The sequence below is a fragment of the Balaenoptera borealis genome (genome assembly GCF_965194805.1).
Source record: "Balaenoptera borealis genome assembly, chromosome: 3".
NCBI classification, from domain to species: domain Eukaryota; kingdom Metazoa; phylum Chordata; class Mammalia; order Artiodactyla; family Balaenopteridae; genus Balaenoptera; species Balaenoptera borealis.
Window position 1 is genome coordinate 114749349 of NC_138866.1, and position 20645 is coordinate 114769993.

The 20645-nt window shown below is 51.0% G+C and overlaps 1 protein-coding gene across 1 annotated transcript in view; it reads left to right on the forward strand.

The window, feature by feature from the left end:
* Nucleotides 1–1120: 1120 nt before the first annotated feature.
* Nucleotides 1121–20645, forward strand: part of LOC309624815 (uncharacterized protein) — a 48200-nt gene continuing 28675 nt past the window's right edge. The window contains exons 1-4 of the mRNA XM_082383507.1: nt 1121–1317; nt 4257–4409; nt 5542–8020; nt 12883–13169. Coding sequence (XP_082239633.1) covers nt 7969–8020; nt 12883–13169 — 339 coding nt within the window. The 5' untranslated portion in view covers nt 1121–1317; nt 4257–4409; nt 5542–7968. The remainder of the gene's footprint in view (nt 1318–4256; nt 4410–5541; nt 8021–12882; nt 13170–20645) is intronic.

The following is a 20645-nucleotide window of genomic DNA, read 5'->3' on the forward strand; positions in this document are numbered from 1 at the left end:
GACTTTATTCAGGACTATTGCTATAGGTGTCAAGACTATCACAGTAGCGAGGAGAGATGAGGCTCAACATTGGGTACAGCAAAGACAGCCAGGGTTTATAGCCAACAAGCAGAATGAGGGGTCAGTGGATGGAAAATTACTAAGAGGAGACATCAAGGGGGGGGACGATTCTTACTAAACCAACTTAACAGGATTCTTGCTGAAGGCAGGCCAGGGTGATCAGATACCAAGCGTGGAGGATCCTCACTAAACTGATTTAGCAGGATTCTTGCTAAAATTGGGCGAGGTAGGCCAAAGACAAGGCCCAAGGACAAGGCCAAAGACAAGGCCCAAGGACAAGGCCTAGTTGAAAAGGGGGCTCAGAGGAGCCTGTCTGAAGTTTGGTCAAGGAGAGAGTCTTTGTCACATATTATAGGATCTGGGGAAAATTCCCCTTTTTACAGCTGAGGAATGGAGGCCCAGAGCAGTCATTTGCCTGGGGTCTGCTTTAATCCCCCTCACCCCCAGGAAGCTCAGCCCCAAGACTCCTGCTGCATCTGCCCCTGGCCCACAAGCTGTGGGTGAAAGGGCCTGAGCTCCAGCCCCGCTGTGACTGCCGACTCATTGCTGTGTGACCCTGGTTTAGTCTGGCCCATCTCTGGGCCTCGCAGTGGGACCCAAGAACAAAGCCACCAGAGTCCTCTGGCCAAGCCATGGGAGCTCAGGGGAACCGGGTGGTCCAGGCCTAGGACAGGCAAGGCAATAATTAGCTGAGAGCTCCTCTGGAATGTTAAGTACCCAGCCCTGGAATGCAGCTCCCGCTGGCTGCAAATACCCCCCACCATCAGACAGGCCCTGCAGTGAAGATAAAAATCAGGGTGGGCAGGCACTGGGGACCCTGTCTTGGGAGCCCTCCCCTACATTTCTCTGGCCTCTCCCAGGATGTCCTCCATTTGGAGTTCCCTCCATCTTAGGGCTCGCTTGGAACAAGCCTTTGCAGATGTGGTAGGGGCTTCTAAGATGACCCCTGCCTCCTGGATCAGTATAATCCCCTCTCCTTCAGTGTGGGCTAGACCTAGTGACCGCTCCTGACAAACGGAGGACAGCAAAGTGATGGAATGTCACTTCTGATATTAGGTTACAAAAGGACCACGCCTTTCATCTGGGGCATGCTTTTGCTCTCTCTGAGGGAAGCCAGCTGCCAAGTTGTGAGCTGCCCAACAGAGAGGCCCATGCAGCAGGGCTCCGGCCAACAGCCAGCGGGACCAGCGAGGCCAGCAAGGAACTGAGGTCTGCAGTCCAGCAACCCACGAGGCACCAAATCCTGCCAATAAGCACGTGAGTGAGCTTGGATGTGGAGCCATCCCCACATGAGCTCAGATGACTGCAGGCCTGGCTGACAGCTTGACTGCAGCCTGTGACAGACCACGAGGCAGAGGGCCAGCTAGGCTCTGCCCAGACTCCTGACCCACAGAAACTGACTTGCCCAAGGTCACAGAGCCTGGGACTGCCAGGTCCAGGATTGGAACCAAGGTTTTCCAACTCTCAGCCCAGTGTGCAGGGCCCTAGACCAGTGGTTCTCAAACTTTAGTTTGCATCAGAATCATCTGGAGGGCTTGTGAAAACCAAGAGCTGGGCCCCATCCTTGGGGTTTCTGATTCTGTAGGCCTGGGTGGGGCCTGAGAATCTGCATTTCTGACAAGTTTCAGGTGGTGCTGATGTGGCTAGCGGAGGACCACACTTTGAGAACCAGTGCTCTAGACTCTCTGTCTCCCACATCACTCTCCTGATGGGCCCCCAAAGCACAGACCAAGGGCAATTTGCCATGTCCCGAATGCCTGTCTAGGCACCATTTCCTCTGAGGGAGTGGGGTGTGGTTGAAAGAACCGCAGAGGGCAGTGCCCTGTCTTGTTCATCTTTGCAACTGTTTCTGACCCATAAAACCCACAGATACACGTGACATTCCACAATTTTATAAGGTTACATTTTGGGAAAAAATTAATTTATTTTTATCAAAATCATACCAAAAATATTTTATTTTGTTCAGATGATCAAGTATTATATGCAGGAATAGTTTTGTTAAGGAAACTACCAATAGGACCTCAATAGGAAGTGAAATAATTCTCTCTCTGCTGTAATGTTTTCCATGTTTTGCCACTAGGGGCTGGCTTTATCCATCATTGTATTTTACCTTTTGGGCACTAAACCTTCTTAAAGCTGTTGCTTTGGATACTAGGTCATTGGTAGATCTATTGATATAGATATAGATTCATATGTGGATGTGGATTCAAATACAGATACAGCTGCAGATATAGATACAGATGAAGATGTAGCAGTGATGTTCCCTAAGGAGAAAGGACATGCTCCCTCCCTCTGCCCAGAATGGGGATGGGGGGGCAGCCAACTTGGACACATCAAGACGGCAGAGCAATAAGGTGGAGGGGGCCTGGCTGCCTGGACAAGCTCGGGGACTAGGATCACCATTTCCGTCCTGGACAATCTACCCCTAGGTCATCATAGGAGAGAGAAGTAAACTCCACTCTGCCGTGGCTCTAATACATCACACGCACGTGTCCCCCCAGCAGCCCACAAGCTCCTTGAGAGTAGGGCTAGAGCCCCCGTCTTTCTTCCTACGGCTCTCAGAACAGGGCCTAGCACAGTTCAGTTCTGGTTCTGCCCCTTAGTAGCAGGCAACCCTGGGCGAATGACCTCCCTGGCCTCTTCTACAAAATGGGGCTAAAAAACATTCTCATAAGAGTCTCATCAAGCTTAGTGAGATGATGTGCATAAAACACTTAGCCCTGTACACCTAATAGGAGCTAAATAAATGGTGGATATTATCAGCAGTAAGTTTTCAGAAATTGGATCCTGTCCCCTCCCACCCTGCTTTCAACCCTGACTTCCCTTAAGATAACATCTAACCTCCCTACCATGGCCCTAAGACCTTTTATGCTTCAATCCTGACCACCTCCCTGGTCTTATCACTCATACCGTGAACTCTACAGCCAGATAGAGTTGCTCTGGCATCCCATCTTTTCCAGGGACTTGTCCAAAGGTCAGAGTAAAAGGTGAGAAATGGAAAGAAAAAAAAAAAAAAACTGAGAAACGTACCAAGTCCAAATGACCCTTGAAAATCCCTTAAACTGCACATAGGTACAGTATCCAGACCTAGTACCTCTCAGTGAGGCAAGTCCAAAACAGGTTTCCTCCAGTGTAGAAACAGGGGGCTATATCTTCAGTTGAGCCCCAGATAAAGTAGCTGGCTTGTGTTTAGGGGGCCTCATGAGACCAAAAGTATGTGTCTTTCATCAGTATCACATTCAGAATGAAGCGTTCATTGGTTCTTCTCTCCTGTACTCCCAGTCCTTGTAACATGCACTGCCTCTTACGTCCAAGCCTTTGCACATGCTGTTCCTTTCGCCACCAACACCCCCACCCTCCCTGCCTCCCCCTCCACTTGGCCTGGCCAATCCGCATTCCTCCTTCAGGCCTCTGTGCAGGTGCCGCTTCCTCAGGGAAGCTTTTCCTAACTTCCATCCCCTGAAACTCCTCTGTCCTGTGCAGCAGGCCTCCCACTATACAGTCAGCCCTCCCTCATCCATGGCGTCTGCCTCTGCAATTCAATCAACCCTGGATGGAAAATATTCAGAAAAAAACTCCAGAAAGCTCTAAAAAGCAAAACTTGAATTTGCTGTTGGCCCGGCAACTATTTACATAGCATTTACATTGCATTTACAACTATTTACATGGCGTTGTATTAGGTATTATAAGTAGTCTAGAGATGATTTAAAGTACACTGGAGGACGTGCGTTTGTTATTTTGGAACTACTACCCCATCTTATATAAGGGACTTGAGCACCCCTGGATTTTGGTATCAACAGGGGTCCTGGAACCAATCCCCGCAGCCCTCACACGGGAGCGATGACTGTATATTTTTGCGTGGTTGCCTGTGGGTCTTTTCTAAGAAGTCTTTCCTTCTCTTTCGTTCAGTGCTCGGTCCCCAGCGCCTAGCACAGAATTTGGCGCACAGGCGATGCCCGATAAATGCTCACGGAATGAATGGGCCCATGAGGAAACGGGTGGCAGTAGTCCGGGATGCCTTTGCCTTCATCAGCCAGCATCCTGGGGAGGGCAGGAAGGGGGAAGGGAGCACTGCGGGGGCCTCTCCTTCCCCATCATCCTCCCAGACCCTTTCCCTGCCCAACAGGGCGCCACTGGCCTGTCCCACACCCTCTCTGCCGCCTGCCCAGTGACCTAATTATTGTTTTTTCTTCCAGCCCCGCGGAGGGGAAAACAGAAATTCCTGGTGGATGACACAGGCCCGGCGGCCGCCTGAGAGCCGAGCACGGGACCGGCTGGGCCGGCTTCGCCCGCCCTGAACCCACCGCCTGCCCCGCCACCAGGGCCGCGGGAACCCGTCATCAGCCTAAGTACAGAGCGGGCGGCCGGGCGGGCGGCCGGGAAATTGCCGGTTCCCACTGACCCGCGGGGCCTGCGGGCGCCCCGAGTCTGGGGGCCCGGGACGGGCGGGCCGGGGGACCCCGGGGGGCAAGAGCGCCCGGGCTGGGTTGGCCCGTCCTCACTACCCTCCGCCTGGCAGGCCCGCGGAAGGGGAAGGAGCGGGGGTTCGCAGGGGCCGCGCTCGGGCAGCTGGGGTGGCAGGGGGCGGCGGGAGGCGCCAGCGCGGGGGTGGGAGGGGAGGAATTTGAGCGGCTCGGCCCAGGGTGCGGCCCCGGCACGAGGCCAGGGCCCTGCGGCGCACAGCACAGCCCAGAGTGCTCTGCGAGGGCTGGGGGGCCTTCAGCACCCCTTCCCCTTTCTGGGCGCCGCCCCCACTCTTACAAGGAACATTGGGCTCGGAGCCAGACTCGTGGGGTCACGCATCCCCACCCCAACGGGCTGCTTCATCTGCCATGTGCCATCTTTCCATCCGTGGGCCCTTGATGCTGGAGGGAACCTCAGTTCCCCCATCTGTGAAATGGGTTACCATCTAGGGATGACTGAGATGTGGGCGGGTTCACTCTCCTCTATGCCTAGCAGATAAGAGATGCTCCATTTTCTTTCAGTTATTAGGGGAAAAGGCACTCAGTCTCTCATGCCTTCCCTCAGCAAATACCGATTGAACACCTACTCGGTGCTGTGTTAGGCTTTGGGTTATAGTGATGAACAAGACAGATAAAATCGTACATTCTCAGAGGAGACAAACAACAAGCAAACAATAAATGAATATTCACATCAGATAAGATAGTGCTTCAGATGGTGATAGGTGTTACTATAATGGGCTAAGGAGAGTGGGAGGAGTTGTTCAATTTAGACTCAGTGGTCCTAGAAGGAAGGTCTTCTTGGTCAAGTGCCCTTTGAGCTGAGACCTGAGTGAAGTGTGGGAGTGAGCAAGGCAGTTACCTAGGGGAAGGCTTTTTGGATAAAGCAAACAGCAGGTGCAAAGGCCTTGGCTCCCCTACCCACCTCTTGTTGGGTAGATTCTACCCAACCTTGTCGGCAGAACCCATCTCTCAGGTTCCTGGGCTTCTGAAGCACAAAATACTCCCCTTTCTACCTCAGTCCACGGGAAGGAAGCATGGAGAGCAGATGTGAAGTCAGACCTGGTTTTAAATCCTGGCCCTGCTACTCCCAGCTTTGTGACCTTACGTAAGTCACTTAACCTCTCTGAGTGGTAGTTCTTCCATCTGTCAAATGGGGAGAATAATGGCATGTTTCTTACAGGCTTGTGTGCGGTGTCAGTGAGGTAACACGACACGCGGCAAGCCCAGACTTGGGCGTATGTATGTGCTCGAATGAATGGTCTGTGGGATCCCTAGGAAGACCTTCGTTTTCTTCATCTGAAAATTAGGTCTCTCTCTGACTTAGAGTGAAAAGTTTGGGCTAAACTTTTCCTGGTCTTGGTGGTGATGGGGAGACGTGGTAGAATTGTGAGCAGCTTGGGCAAACTCTCGGAGACAGTTCGTAGCTGTGGTCTGGTGTTGGTCACCCTCTGGGACTCAGAGCCCTGTTTACAGAGAGAGAAGCAGAACACAGCTCCCCCACTCACCTGCCCAGATTATCCAAAGCCCAGCCAGGCATTCAGTGGAGTTCAGAGAGGAAACGTCTAGCAAGCCCAGGTCAGAGCAAAGGTGTAACACTGGCAAAGTTCATATTTTATGTCATCAACCTCTTCCTTGGCTCCGTCTCCCTATATCCCTGGATAAACTTGTCCTTCCTTGGGAAAGAACAGGAGGTCAGTCATACCTGAGGGAGGATTTCAGTCTTTGGAGATAGTTCTGCCACAGTCCTGCATTTGACACATGGGAATCTGAAACCCAGAGAGGGCAGGACTTTGCCAGAGAATACACAGCAGTCCTGAGGTATGAGAATTCATGCCAGCAGACCTTTGATCTAGGACTGTTTCCTCACTGTACTTCATGGCCAAATTCCACCCATTTTATAGAAGGAAGAAATGAGGCCCAGGGTTGTAATGTGAATCAGCAAAGGCTTCCCAGACCAGCAAGTGGCAGTAGGGAATGAAGAATGTATTCTAGGCAGGGGTGGAAGGAGCTGGGAACCTTCCTGGACCCCTCAAATCATTCATTCCCAGGCCCATCTTTTTTGAAGATGATCTCTAAGACCCCCTAAGGGAAAAGTCATTTGGGGGGATCTGTGACCACTGGCTCCCTCTTCTTACCCAGGAATCCTAAACTCCCCCATCCTGAAGGGCCAGCCCAACAGGTACCCAAGTGCACATTGGTGCCCTTGTCCATCTGGCTCCACTGAGAGCCGGCTGTGATGGCTGAGTTGCTGCAGTGCCTGGAGGCCACCAGGGCACCACCTCACCCCAGCCAATGGCTCTAGACCAACGCCCTGGCCTGCGGGAGCTTTATCTCAGAACATGAACATGGCAGCCGGATCTGGCACCAAAAGCCCCTCCTGGCCTGCGACTTGCCACCAGCTGCTCCTGGGGGTTGCTTTTCATTCATTCATTCATTCATTCATTCAACAAGTATTTCTGGAGGGCCTATCAGGTGCCAGGCACTGTGCCACATATTGAAGGTGGAGCGGCACACAAGATTGTGAGGCCTGGCCCTCCGGAGGTCACATGCTAGTGTAGGGGACAGGCAATAAACAAATATACACAAAATATTAGGTCAGATGGAGGGGACAGCGTGTGATAGGGGTGCTCTTTTCAACTGGGAAATGAAGCAGAGGCCCAAAGAAGTGGGGGAGGGGCCACGTGGCTGTCTGAGGCAGGAACAGTTCTGAAAGTGGGAGCTGAAGGTGGAAAGGCCAGTGAGGCGGGACCCCGGCTGGCACTTTCAGGGTGTAGCAAGGAAGGCAGTGTGGCTGGAATGAGTGGGAAGGGAGAGGGAGGGTGTGAGACCGGCGAGTGGAGGGGCCAGACCCTGCGTGCTCTTTACAGCTCTGAGTTGCTGTGCTTATTCTGTGTCTGCCTGGGAGTGGAGCTGTGCCCTCCCAAGGCGGCTTGGACGTGCCAGGAGCCGATTACAGAGCAGGCTATCAGAGTCACCCCTTTGCTTCCCCTCTCTTTTGGCTCCCTCCACCCTTGCACCCCCTTCACCTGTTCTAAAAAGCAGGATTAGAGAGAATTTGGAGTCAGAAATCTCTGGATTCCAGACCAGGCTCCATGACTTAGTAATTGTGTGAGCTTGGTGAGTGATTTAAACTCTCTGACCCTTGGCCTCTCTGTCTGTAAAATGGGGCTGAACATACCTACTGCCTAAATAGCTATGAAAGCTAAGCGTCCACCCATCCCTGACCCTGTGGGTGTGCTCCTAGGTACTTAACCGAGGGAGGTAAATGTGCATGTCCAAAAAGGCACGGGCAGGGTGATCCTGGGGGTTGGTCACAATAGCCCCGAAATGGAATCAACTCTGGTGTCCATCAGCAGAAGAATGGCTAAATGAGGTGTGGTATCGCCCCTGCAATGGAATAATACACAACAACATAAAGAAACTGCGGAGAGACGGATGCAACAACATGAATGAATCTGACATGCTGTTGAGTGAAAGAAGCCAGGCGCAAAGAATAGGTACGTGTTATTCCATTAATAAGAAGTTCAAGAACAGGTAAAGCTAATCTATGGTGAGAGAGGCTAAGATAGTGGTTATCCTTAGGGGTTGCGGACTGGAAGGGGGCTTGAGAGAATCTTCTGGCATGTTGGAACTGTTTTTTGTCTTGATCTGGTTGTCACACAGGTTGATACGCATGTCAAAGTTCATTGAACTTGAGCTCCATGAACGATTTGAGATTCATGTGCATCATGCTATGTATATTTCAATTAAAAGGTAAAAAGAAAAAAGTGCACTACCTGGAAAGCTGGTGAAGAGTAAATGAGATGGAGAATGTAGTTGTGCGTGTCTCAGAATCGGCACCTGCGGACATTCCCTGCTTCCCAGTGCCACTCTGAGGGGCAAGGACTGCCTTCCAGCACCCGTGTCCTGTCATGGACCAAGCATTAGCTAGGCTCAGATGGTGCCGTGCTGTTAGAATTGAAGTATGGAAGGGGACTGGGTCTTTTTTTTCTGTTGCTTTGCTTTGCGATGAGAAGATTATAGTCTTTATCATTAAATGTGGTAACTCGCCGGTGCTCAGGTCCCCAGGGCTGGTGTGCAGTGGAGACCCTGAAGTGGGGAGCGTTCCGCTTTCCTGGTCGGGGGCCGATGAGATGGCATTGAGAGCATCCCCTCTATTTGCAGATGGGCAAGATTCCCCAGAGAGAGCCTTGAGGACCCCAGGTTCACCCAGCAATGGAGTGACAGAGCCCCACCCTCACCTCTCATTGGCCCACATCCAAAATGCCCTCAGGATCAACTGGCTGGGGACAACTGTATCACTTCCATCCTTCCACCCTGTCCCGAGGTCACTGTCCCAAGCCCAGGGAGGGGAGTGACATCCCCAAGGCCACACAGGAAGTCTGCAGCAGAGCCAGGCAAGGCCATGGGCAGAGGGGAGAGTGAGAGGCTGAAGGCTTGGGCCGCCAACCAAGCTTCTCCCTTATGCCCGGGGGGACACGGCCCCTCCTGAGCAGAGGCTGGGGGTGTGTTCCTTCTGCTCTGAAGAGGGAGTGCATCTATAGTATTCATGCGGGGAGTACTTGGCATGAGGGGGGCTTCTCTGCCAGGTACTGTGGAGAGTGAACCCCAGCCCCGCAGCCCTTCCTATCTTGGGGCCACGATCCAGGGTCCACCTCCCCTTGGTGCCACTCCTTTGCCTGCTTCCAGCAGAAATGTCACACACTGGCCCTGTTTTCAACCTGCATGAACTTGGTCTGACACAGGCACCGCGGTAGGTGTGAGGCGGGGGCAGCTGGAGGGAGATTCCAGAGATGAGTGACCCAGCCCAGGACCAGCCCAGGACTCATCTCTCACTTCTCACCTGCCTCCAAGTGTCAGTTTCAGTGTCACCTCCTCAGAAGGGCCTTCCCTCCCTGACCTTATGTCCCACTTCCCGCCCTCTCTCACAGCCCGTTCTGCTTCTTCACCACCCTTGTCACTCACCTGTAGTTCTCTCTTCAGAGGTCTGTCTCGCCCCACAGGACTGTAGGCTCGTCCAGGGCAGGAGCTGGGTCTGTCTCATTCACCGCTAGGCCCCTGTGCCTGGCACATACGTGTAACAGTAGATGTTTGAGGGAAGGATAAATGAATGCACGAGGAAGAACTGCCGTGGCAGGGATGTAGACACCAGGGGAGGGAGTGCCAGGGAAGGAAGGGTTTGTTCTGGGGGGGGGTGTGTGTGTGTGTGTGTGTGCTGGGGGGGCCACTTGGGCTGAGCCTGTGTGACCGCAGGGGTTTCAGAGGGAGCTGCCATAGGTGGGGGAGGGCAGGAGGCCTCCCCTACAACCTCTGGAACTCAGGTCCTTCCTTTATGAGCCAGAGGCCCCCTGCGAAGCTATGCCGAGTCCCTGCATCCGGGAGAGGCAGCGCCTGGGTCCACAGATGCAGGAAACCTGGGTCCCCTCCCTCCACAGCACTCCAAACAAGCGGAGCTGGAGAGACATTCCTCCCCCTGGGGGGGGGGGGGAGGCAGCCCAGGCCTTCTCCCCCTGGGCACACTGGCCCTTGGACAGGTACTCTCCCTTGGGGCTTCTCTCCCTGGGAGGCCTTCGAGGGCCCCTAGCCCAATCCTCAGAGAGGGCCAGAGGCCTGCCCTGGGTCACACAGGGAGGAGAAGCCGAGCTGAGACTCACTTCCGGCCTGGGGTCTCCAGCTCCCACCGTCTGTGTTGTGTAAGGGTCTCATTCAGCTTGGTCAGCACAGAGCAGGCAGCTCTCTGCAGTCAAACTGGGAGCCCAGTGTCCCCACGCAGTCTCGGGGAGCAGGGCCGCTGCCGTCGGGGGGCATCTTCTCTGGCAGTGCCCCCAGCCCATACCTGCTCACCTGCACCATGCTCAGGACGCAGTGAGGGCTGACTTCAGAAATGCCTGTTCTCTGGGCCTTGTCTTCTGACCCCCAGGGCGGGACCTGTGCCTCCTCCACCAGATCCAAGACTCAAGGTCCCAATTCTCTGGCCCTTTGGCAGTGAGTCTCACCCAAGGCTGGCTAGCACCCCCTCACATACCTCCTACTCCAGGCCAGACCCCTCTATAGGCTGGGGGTGCAGGCCTGGGTCAGGTCAGGGTGGGGTAGATCTTCCAGCGCCCTCTTCCTGGAAGCTCCTATACTCGTGGGCCATGTCTTATTTGTTCCTGTGCCCCCTGCACCCATCCTAGAGCCCGGCATAGAGTGGGCTCATGTGACATGAAAGAGGTGACTCGGGATGTCATTTGAGGGGTTCTAGGAAGAGATTCCAGGCTCCCCCAATCCCCCTCCCCCAACTCCCCAGGAGCCACAGTCTGGAATTCCACTGAGAGAGGCGCATGGCTTGACATTCTCTTCATGGGAGTAAATGAGAAGATTATTCTGCTCCTGGGCCCGAAGGCCTCAGGAACTTCTGAGAGCCAGACTGAAGATACGGGCGGGGAGGGGTCTGCCAGCCTGGAAGAGAAGGGCTGAGACCCCAGGGAGGGGCGGACCTGTGGAGACAGGCCTGGGCGGCAGGGGCCCTTGGGGCTGGCGGGAACAGCAGGGCCCGTCTGGGAGGGAGCCTCTGACAGACGCTTTATCAGGCCCTGTCGCCGGCGTTATCTGTGGCTTCTCAGCAAAGAAGGAGCCACAGTCCTCAGCCACCCTCAGACCACTCCAGGCCTGGAACAAAGCAGCCGAGTCAGCTGGCAGCCCCATGGCTCCACTGTTAGACCGTGGGTTCTGCAGCCCTGGGGCCCACGTGGGGTGTTCAGGCGGGTGGCTGACCCGGCCTGGCGACGGCCCGTCTACTGGGACTCCCCCGCCAAGTACCGGCTGCCACAGGGACCCCCTCCCTGGAGCCTGTCTGCAGAATGGGGATGGGGCACCGGGTCACCCCAGCCCCTGCAGGGCCCGGCTGAAATGTCAGCCACAAAGGACGGGACACAGAGGGGCCTGTCCAGGAACAAGGGCCAAGTGTTGGCATGGGATGATGGCCGGGGCTGAGCTGGTCAAATGTTTACTTGGAACGGTTCAAGTGGACACCCTCCGGCCACGGGGGCAGCTGGCGTCTGGCATGGGGCCCTTCTACCCACCACCACAGGGCACTGCAAGAGTTCAGACCCATCCCAGATGGGCTCGAATCCCAAAGCACCCAGAGGGGGCTGCCAGTCTAGGCCTTGGCATTGTCACTCCCTCCCCATCCCTACCCACTGTGGGGGAGAGAAAGAGCTGGGAGGGCAGATTCAACCTCCCTCATTCTGGAAGCACCGGCTTTTCTGGCCTCCTGCAGGGCTGCCGTGAATGGTTGGGCAGGTTGTGCTCTGCAACAGGACACCTTTGCCACTGAAGCAAGTGGAACTGAAATCCTTGCAACTGGGCGAGGAGCTGCATCAGCCCAGAGGGTGCTTTTTTGCAACTGTCTGCTAGGAGGGGGCACCTTTGTGTGCCAAGCGTTGTGGACATTAAGATGACAACATGGTTCTTTTGGTAGGACTAGCTCATAGTCGGTTACAGATGGGGTCGCCTGATATAACACAGGATGCCCAGTTGGAATTGAATTTCAGGTAAACAACAAATACTTTTGTAAAGGTATAGCTGTGTCCCATGCCATACTGTAATGTCTGAATGTAATGGGTGAATAAAGTCTGGTCAAATCAGACTTCGCCCCCAAATCCCCCTCAGCACATAGGGTTCTAGGGGTCATGAAGGAGACTGTGGGAGGCTGAAGAGAGGCCAGTGTGGCTGGAGAGGAGCCTGAGAGGTAGCAGGGGCGAGGTGGCGTGGACTTGGAGGCTGGGGTTCTCTGAGACGAGGACACAGGAGGGTTGGAGCAGGGGACTCACGTTGTAACAGGCTCCCTCTGGTGGTGGTGTTGAGAATCGTCTGGAGGGGCCCGGCCGATGCAGGCTGACCTGTGAGGTGATTGCAGCCATCCAGGCCAGATGACCAGGGCAGTGGTCGTGAAGCTGGAGACAAATGGCTGATTCTGGACACAGGAACTTTTTGTTACAGAAAACATCAAACATGTACAGAAGTAGTAAGAATAGTACAAGGAATGATACAAGGATGTCCCCATCACCCACTTTAACCATCATCAGCTCACAGCCAATTTTGTTCATGCAAACCTTTCACCCCTCTTGACAACTGGATTATTTTGAAACAAATCCCAGATATCATATTATTTCATCCATAAATATGTCAGTGTATATCACTGAAAGATAAGGCCTGGATATATTTTGAGGCAGGAGCCACCAGGAATTTGCCCCAAGACCTCAAGCAGCTATTAAGAGACAAGAGGCCCCTGACCTCATGAAACCCATTGCTGTGCAGTTAGTTCCCCGGTCTTAAGACCACCTCTCCTAAAGCTTTCTCATGTTTTCCTCCTCAGGCATCCTGTCTCCCATCCTCCTGTCTGCGTGCACTCCTAGCATGATGTTCCTTAGGCTGGGGTCTTGGGACGCTGGCATTGACTCCCTGTTGAAAACTCCTGCCTTTTCCCCAGACCTCACAGCAGCCCGAAGCCTCTCCTCTTTCTGGTCTCCTGATAACAGGACTGTAGAGTGTCTGGAACTGAGGCTCCCTACGAACTCAGGAAATGCAGGCACTCCGGGCGAATGCGAGGGAAGCACTGGGAAGTCACAGAGTGAGGGACAAGGACAGAGATTCAGACATCAAGTAAGTTCAGGGAGGCTCTTTGCTTTCAGAAGGCCAACCCCCCAGGAAGCAGCCTGGCTTTACCTGTAATTTACTTGGAGATTTTGCGTGGGTTCCTTCCCCTCTCTGGGCCTGGTCATGCAGGGCTTCTTTTTTTTAAAATTATTATTATTTTTATTTTATTTTATTTACTTTTGGCTGCGTTGGGTCTTCATTGCTGTGCGCGGGCTTTTTCTAGTTGTGGTGAGCAGGGGCTACTCTTCGTTGCGGTGCGGAGGCTTCCCATTGCGGTGGCTTCTCTTGTTGCGGAGCACGGGCTCTAGGCATGCGGGCTTCAGTAGTTGTGGCACGCGGGCTCAGTAGTTGTGGCTCGTGGGCTTTAGAGAGCAGGCTCAGAAGTTGTGGTGCACGGGCTTAGTTGCTCCGTGGCATGTGGGATCTTCCTGGACCAGTGCTCGAACACGTGTCCCCTGCATTGGCAGGCGGATTCCTAACCACTGTACCACCAGGGAAGCCCCCATGCAGGGCTTCTACCTTCTCCCCTCCTCTCAGATTCTGCTCCCCAAAGTCCCTGGGATGAGAAGAGTTGAGGGGCAAAGCTGGACGTGGGGAGAGGATGCTGGGAACATGATAACTTTGGACCCAGCCACACACACATTGAACCCTGTGATGCAGGCATAGTAGCCCCACTTTACAGAAGAGGAAAGTGAGGTGCAGAGAAGTAAAGACACTTGACTAGGATCCCCTAGTTTGTAGGCAGCACGACCGGGACTTGGGTCCAAGGCCAAATGCTCAGTGTTGGTGCCCAGGTGTCCCCATGTTTTTTGAGGCCCCACCCCAGGGCAGGGCCCTTCTCAGTAGGCCTAGTTCCTCTAGTGCAATCCAGATTCTGGCCATTCTGCCACCTCTGAGCCTCCTGAAGCCTGATGCTCCTCCCAGCCTCCTCATGGTGACACTGGGAGGCTGACCCACCTTCCTACTCCTATCATTTTCACTCACTGAGCCCTGCCGAGGGCTGGACTCCATGGACACCAGATACACCAACACGTTTCTCTCATTTCATCCTCACAGCAACTGAGTGGGGTGTTATGCCCATTTTACAGATGTGGAAACTGATGCCCAGAGAGGAGCAGAGGCCTGCCCAAAGCCACACAGCCCCACTGTGGTGGAGCCAGGATTGAGACCAGAGTTCTCTGACTCCACGTGCTCCATCCACTACATTGCAAGGAATTGGCTCAGAACAGTAACCCAGTGCCATTTTGTTGTCCTGGCTTCTGGCAGCCTTTTTTTTCTTCCCCAGATAACTCCCCCATCTTAGTTTCGCCTACGTAATCACACTCGATCTTTCTAATAATTGTGGGAGGCAGGTATGATGACTGGGTTTTATAGGTGAAGTGCCACACGTGTCTCCAGGGAGACTGTGTTCTGAAACTTCCTGAAATCTCCCCAAGGCTTGAGTTGCTCCCTTGAGCTGCCCACGGATGCTTACGTTCTTCTAGCACCCCCTGCAGTCTTTCAACGACATTGACTCACCCTGCTGGGTCATTTAGAAAGCTTTTCCTGCAAAGTTATCTTTCCCCTTTTAAGTCAATGCCTCCCACGGTTGCCACATCTGGGCCTTCCCCTCACAAGTTTGGACCCACCTTGTCCCTCCTTGGTCCCCATATTCAGCAACAGTTAAAACACATGTGCCTTCTGTAACTCCGTCTTCAAGAAACTAGGATATTAACAAAGGCTTAACAAACTACGGAGACTGTCAAGCTTGAGAATCACATAAGTGAATCTGTGTTTCCACCTACCCGAGAGCTCTTTGGGGTGAGATCCGTGTTCTCCCATCAGGTTAGACTAATTGTGTTCCAGGGAAGGGGCGGTGTCTCCCGCAGGGTCCCCATGCCCTGGGTCGAGGCCCTGCAGAGCAATGACTCTGGCTGTGGGTGGAGAGAGGTGTCTCTGGGCTCTGCCCACCACCAAGCACGTGGGTGGCACTTCATGCCCAAAGCAGAAGGATGGGAGCCCTATGTTTCCTGAGGCTCAGGCAGGACATAGGAAGGGCAGGAAAGACCTGGGGGAGAGCCACTTTTGGCCCCTCTCTGTGCACCCGCCTGTCTCAGAACTCAGAGGAGCTTGAACTTGGGCAGCAGTGGGACTGAATCCTTCCACGAGTGAGCAGGTTTGGATTGAAGCTATTGTTCCTGGAGGTGGCAGCCAGGGACTGGGCATTCACTGTGGGGAAAGGACAGGGTCAGGAGAGGGGAGGAGGAAAAAGGTCAGCTGATGTCAAAGGCCCGTGGTCTCGGGGACTCTACCCTGAATGTCCTGCTGCCCTTGGTCACCCCCCACTCCGGGCTCCCATAGGTCCCCCAACCTCCATCTCAAACAGGCCCATTCCCACTCTCACCTACTGCTCTCTCTGGGTTCTCTTTGTTCACTCATTCATCCGGCATTCAATCAGCATTTAATTCATCATCTACCAAGTGCCCGGTTTTTGTCTGTTTGGGGGAGAGTTTATTGAGGTACAATCCACATATTGTATATTCACCCCTTTTTAGTATATGAGGTTTGGCAAATGTTTAACAGTAGTGTAAACACCGCCATAATTAAGCTGTTGAATATATCCACCAATATTTCCTTCCTGCTCCTTTTGTTATCAACACCCTCCCACTCCTAGTCCCTGACAGCCTCTGATCTATTTTCTGTCCCTAAAGTTTTGCCTTTTCCAGAATGCCACGTAAATGGAATCACACAGCAGGTAACCTTTTGAATCTGGCTTCTTGTACTCAGCATAAATGCTTTCGAGAGTCATTTGTGTTGTTCTGTGTATTCGCAGTTGGTTCCTTTTTTATTGCCCAGTGAGTTGTATTTCCATTGTATAGATGTACGCGGTGTATTTATCTGTTCACCCATTGGTGAACATCTGGATTGTTTCCAGTGTTTGGCAATTATGAATAATGCCACTGTAAACACTCCATGTGTAGGTTTTTGTGCAGACATGAATTTTCATTTTGGGGGGGAAGCTACCTAGAAGTGGGGTTGCTGAGTCATATGTAAGTGTATGTTTTAACTTCAGAGGAATCCGCCCAACTGTTATCTGGAATGGCTGTACTAGTTTCAAAGTAATAATAAACTTTTAAAGTCTAAACTCTAACTTGAGTTGTCAAGACTGACAAATGCCAGGAGGAATTCTATTCCTAACTGGAAGCATCCCTTTTGGGGCAAATGTTAGTTTTCATTTCTCCAGGTAAATATCCACGAGTGGGGTTGCTGGATCGTAGGTAAAGTGTATCATAAGACACTGCCAGACAGCTTTCCAAGATGCCTGCACCATTCTGCGTTACCACCAGTCATGTATGAGTTTCAATTTTTCCACTTCCTTACCAAGTGCCAGGTTTGGTTTTTTTTTAACATTTTATCATGAAAATTTCTAACATCTAAGAAAGTAGAAAGAATAGTACTTTAATGACCCTCCACTTACTCACCAGCAGCCTTCCGCTACCTCCTCATCAGCCTTAGATCTTGTTTCCTCACCCCTCCCCAACAATGACCAAATTATTTTTGAAGCAAATCCCAGATGTCATTTCATTTTATTCATAAATATTCAATATTATCTTCCCTGGAGAAAAGGGAACCCTCTCGCACTGTTGGTGGGAATGTAAATTGATACAGCCCCTATGGAGAACAGTATGCAGGTTCCTTAAAAAACTAAAAATAGAACTACCATACGTCCCAGCAATCCCACTACTGGGCGTATACCCTGAGAAACCCATAATTCAAGAAGAGTCACGTACCACAATGTTCATTGCAGCACTATTTACAATAGCCAGGACAGGGAAGCAACCTAAGTGTCCATCGACAGATGAATGGATAAAGAAGATGTGGCACATATCTACAATGGAATATTACTCAGCCATAAAAAGAAAGGAAATTGAGTTATTTGTAGTGAGGTGGATGGACCTAGAGTCTGTCATACAGAGTGAAGTAAGTCAGAAAGAGAAAAACAAATACCGTATGCTAACACATATATATGGAATCTAAAAAAAAAAAAAAAAGGTTCTGAAGAACCTAAGGGCAGGACAGGAATAAAGACACAGACGTAGAGAATGGACTTGAGGACACGGGGAGGGGGAAGGGTAAGCTGGGAAGAAGTGAGAGCGTGGCATGGACTTATAAAAACTACCAAATGTAAAAATTTTTTTTTTAATTAATTAATTAATTTATTTTTGGCTGTGTTGGGTCTTCGTTTCTGTGCGAGGGCTTTCTCTAGTTGCAGCAAGCAGGGGCCACTCTTCATCGCGGTGCGCGGGCCTCTCACTGTCGCGGCCTCTCCTGTTGCGGAGCACAGGCTCCAGACGCGGAGGCTCAGTAATTGTAGCTCACGGGCCTAGTTGCTCCGCGGCATGTGGGATCTTCCCAGACCAGGGCTCGAACCTGTGTCCCCTGCAATGGCAGGCAGATTCTCAACCACTGCGCCGCCAGGGAAGCCCCCCAAATGTAAAATTAATAGCTAGTGGGAAGCAGCCACATAGCACAGGGAGGTCAGCTCGGTGCTTTGTGACCACCTAGAGGGGTGGGATAGAGAGGGTGGGAGGGAGGGAGACGCAAGAGGGAGGAGATATGGGGATATATGTATATGTATAGCTGATTCACTTTGTTATAAAGCAGAAACTAACACACCGTTGTAAAGCAATTATACTCCAATAAAGATGTTAAAAAAAAAACACATTAATGATGTCCCACCTAGCCAATCATTTTTTTAAATAAATTTATTTATTTATTAAAAAAAATATTATCTTTCCATGGTACCGTTATCACACCTAAAATGTGTGCCGTTATCCCAGTTAATATCATCGTATGTCTAGTCAGGTCTCCCATTTTCCTGATTGTCTCCTGAATGTCATCATTTTTCTTTTTTTTTTTTTTTACAACTTGGGTGTTTCAATCAGTATGCAAATAAGGTTCGGACATTGTGATTGGTTCATGTGTCTTTTAGTTACTTTGCTTGGAAGTCATTTGGAATAGTTCTTCTCTTTGTGGTTATATCACTAACTCAATGTATAGACTTGTTTGCTTCATTTTACTTCCAGTTTTTATGAATTTGTTTAAAAATTTTAAATTTTATTTATGGTTCCAAAGTCTATCATACAGTATATATTTACAAAGGTCTAACTTTTATTTGTGCCCTCCTCATTCAATCCGCCCTTCCTAGAACTGTTAATTTAAAAAAATTATGCTTTATCCTTACATTGATTTTCATATATACACACACATATATGTGTGTTCCTTACATTGATTTATATAGATATATATATACACACAGGTGTGTGTGTATGTACATATAACATACACAGATGTCTACACATATATTCGTATCCCTCCCTCCTTTTCTTAGTTAAGTGTGACCATACAGGCACACTTTCCTCCACCTTGTTTGATTCATTGTACATCTCACCCTGCGATCTCACCCACAGTGGTCTGTTGAGATCTCCCCTGGTCTTTGCCGCCAGAATCTTCCTTTGTGCTGAAAACCACAGTCCCCTGCTGGTGGACATTTTCCTTCTTTCCAGTCCTTTGCTGTTACAAATAGAGTTGCAGTAAAAAGCCTCACGCTTCCATCTTTTGGCGTACCGGTTGGAGTCGATTCCCAGCAGTGGGATTCCCGAGTCCCAGCTTGAGCACACAATGATTTTGCTAGCTTTTGCCCAATTCCTTTGCAAAGGGATCACACTGTTTTGCATTCCCGTTAGCTGCACAGGGCTTGTTTCCCCATGGTCTCCCCAGCAGAATGTGTTGCCAAACTTTTGGATTTTTGCCCATCTGATAAGTGGGAAACAGTATCTCAGAGTAGTTTCAATTTGCATTTCTTTTATTTGATTGAGGTTGATCGTCTTTTCATATGGCTAAGGGCCATTTGCATTTCTTTTTCTGTGAAGTGTCTGGTAATATTTTTAGCCCTTTTTTTCTAGAAGGTTGTTGGTTTATTCCTTCTCTACTTTTATTTATTTGTTTATATATTTTTTTATATCTTCTAATTCCTGTACCTTTTTTTAAATATAAATTTATTTATTTTATTTTTGGCTGTGTTGGGTCTTCGTTGGTGCGTGCGGGCTTTCTCTTGTTGCAGCGAGCGGGGGCTACTCTTACGTTGTCGTGCACAGGCTTCTCATCGCGGTGGCTTCTCTTGTTGTGGAGCACGGACTCTTGGTGCGCGGGCTTCAGTAGTTGTGGCACACGGGCTCAGTAGTTGTGGCTCGCGGGCTCTAGAGCGCAGGCTCAGTAGTTGTGGCACACGGGCTTAGTTGCTCCGCGGCATGTGGGATCTTCCCGGACCAGGGCTCGAACCCTTGACCCCTGCATTGGCAGGTGGATTCTTAACCACTGCGCCACCAGGAAAGCCCTCCTTTTCTACTTTTAGAAGCTGTTTATAAATTAGAAACATTAATCCCTTGTCTATGATAAAGGTTCAGGTATTTTCCCCACTTCATCATTGGTCTTATTTGTTCATTCATTCATTCATTCACCAATCTCAAGCCACCTGATGCTGGGGATGCAGCAGCTGTGAACAGGGTGGTCCTGAGGGACTCCACTGCCAAGTGATGCCCAAGCCAGACCCTTGGACTGATCCTGGACAGTCCCTGCCCCTGCCCCTCCCCGTGCTGTCCTTTCTGCCCCCTGACCCCTCTCCTGCAGCCCAGTGACCGCCCTTCCTGAGTCCTGCCCTGCTCAGGCCCTCAGCACCTCCTAGTTTGTGCTCAGTGGGGGCCAGAAAGGGAACTGAGTATCTCTCTATCTCCCCCAACATGCCTGGCACCTGATGAGTGAGGGAGTGAAGAAAGAGCAAGTCAGTGAATGAATGACTCTTAGGAAGATGAAACAGCCTCTGAGCCCAGGAAGCCAAGTCAGAGGGGAGCTTGGAAAAGCACCTTTAGGGTCAAGATTTCTTAAGCCCTCACATTCTCTTCAGACCTAATTCAGGTCAGAATTGCTACTCTCAAATTGCTCTCAGCCAATATATAATACTGCTGCATTTCATGATTTAAAAACATGTCTGCTTATTGTAGAAAATGTGGAAAATACCGAGAGGTACAACAAAGAAAATAGAAATCACCCATTACCCAGAGTAAACCACTGTGGACATTTCATTCAACTTTCTTTTTTTACATATTTTATTTTTACATCTCTATATTTACATATTTTACATATTATGTTTTTTACATATTTTATATTTATATATACATGCACAGACGCACAATACCCCTTAACAGTATAACGTACATATGTCCTCATGGCGTTAACCTTTAGCACGTCATCATGATTTTAACTGATTGTATAATATGCCTTGAAATGAATGTATCACATCCTATCACCATTACTTAACCTCTCTGTGTCTCAGTTTCCTCATCTATAAAATGGGGATAATAGGTGCTTCCTCGTAAGTTCCTTGTGAGGGTTAATTGTGATTCTATTCATGGTAAGCACTCAGGGGGTGTCAGACAATGCCAT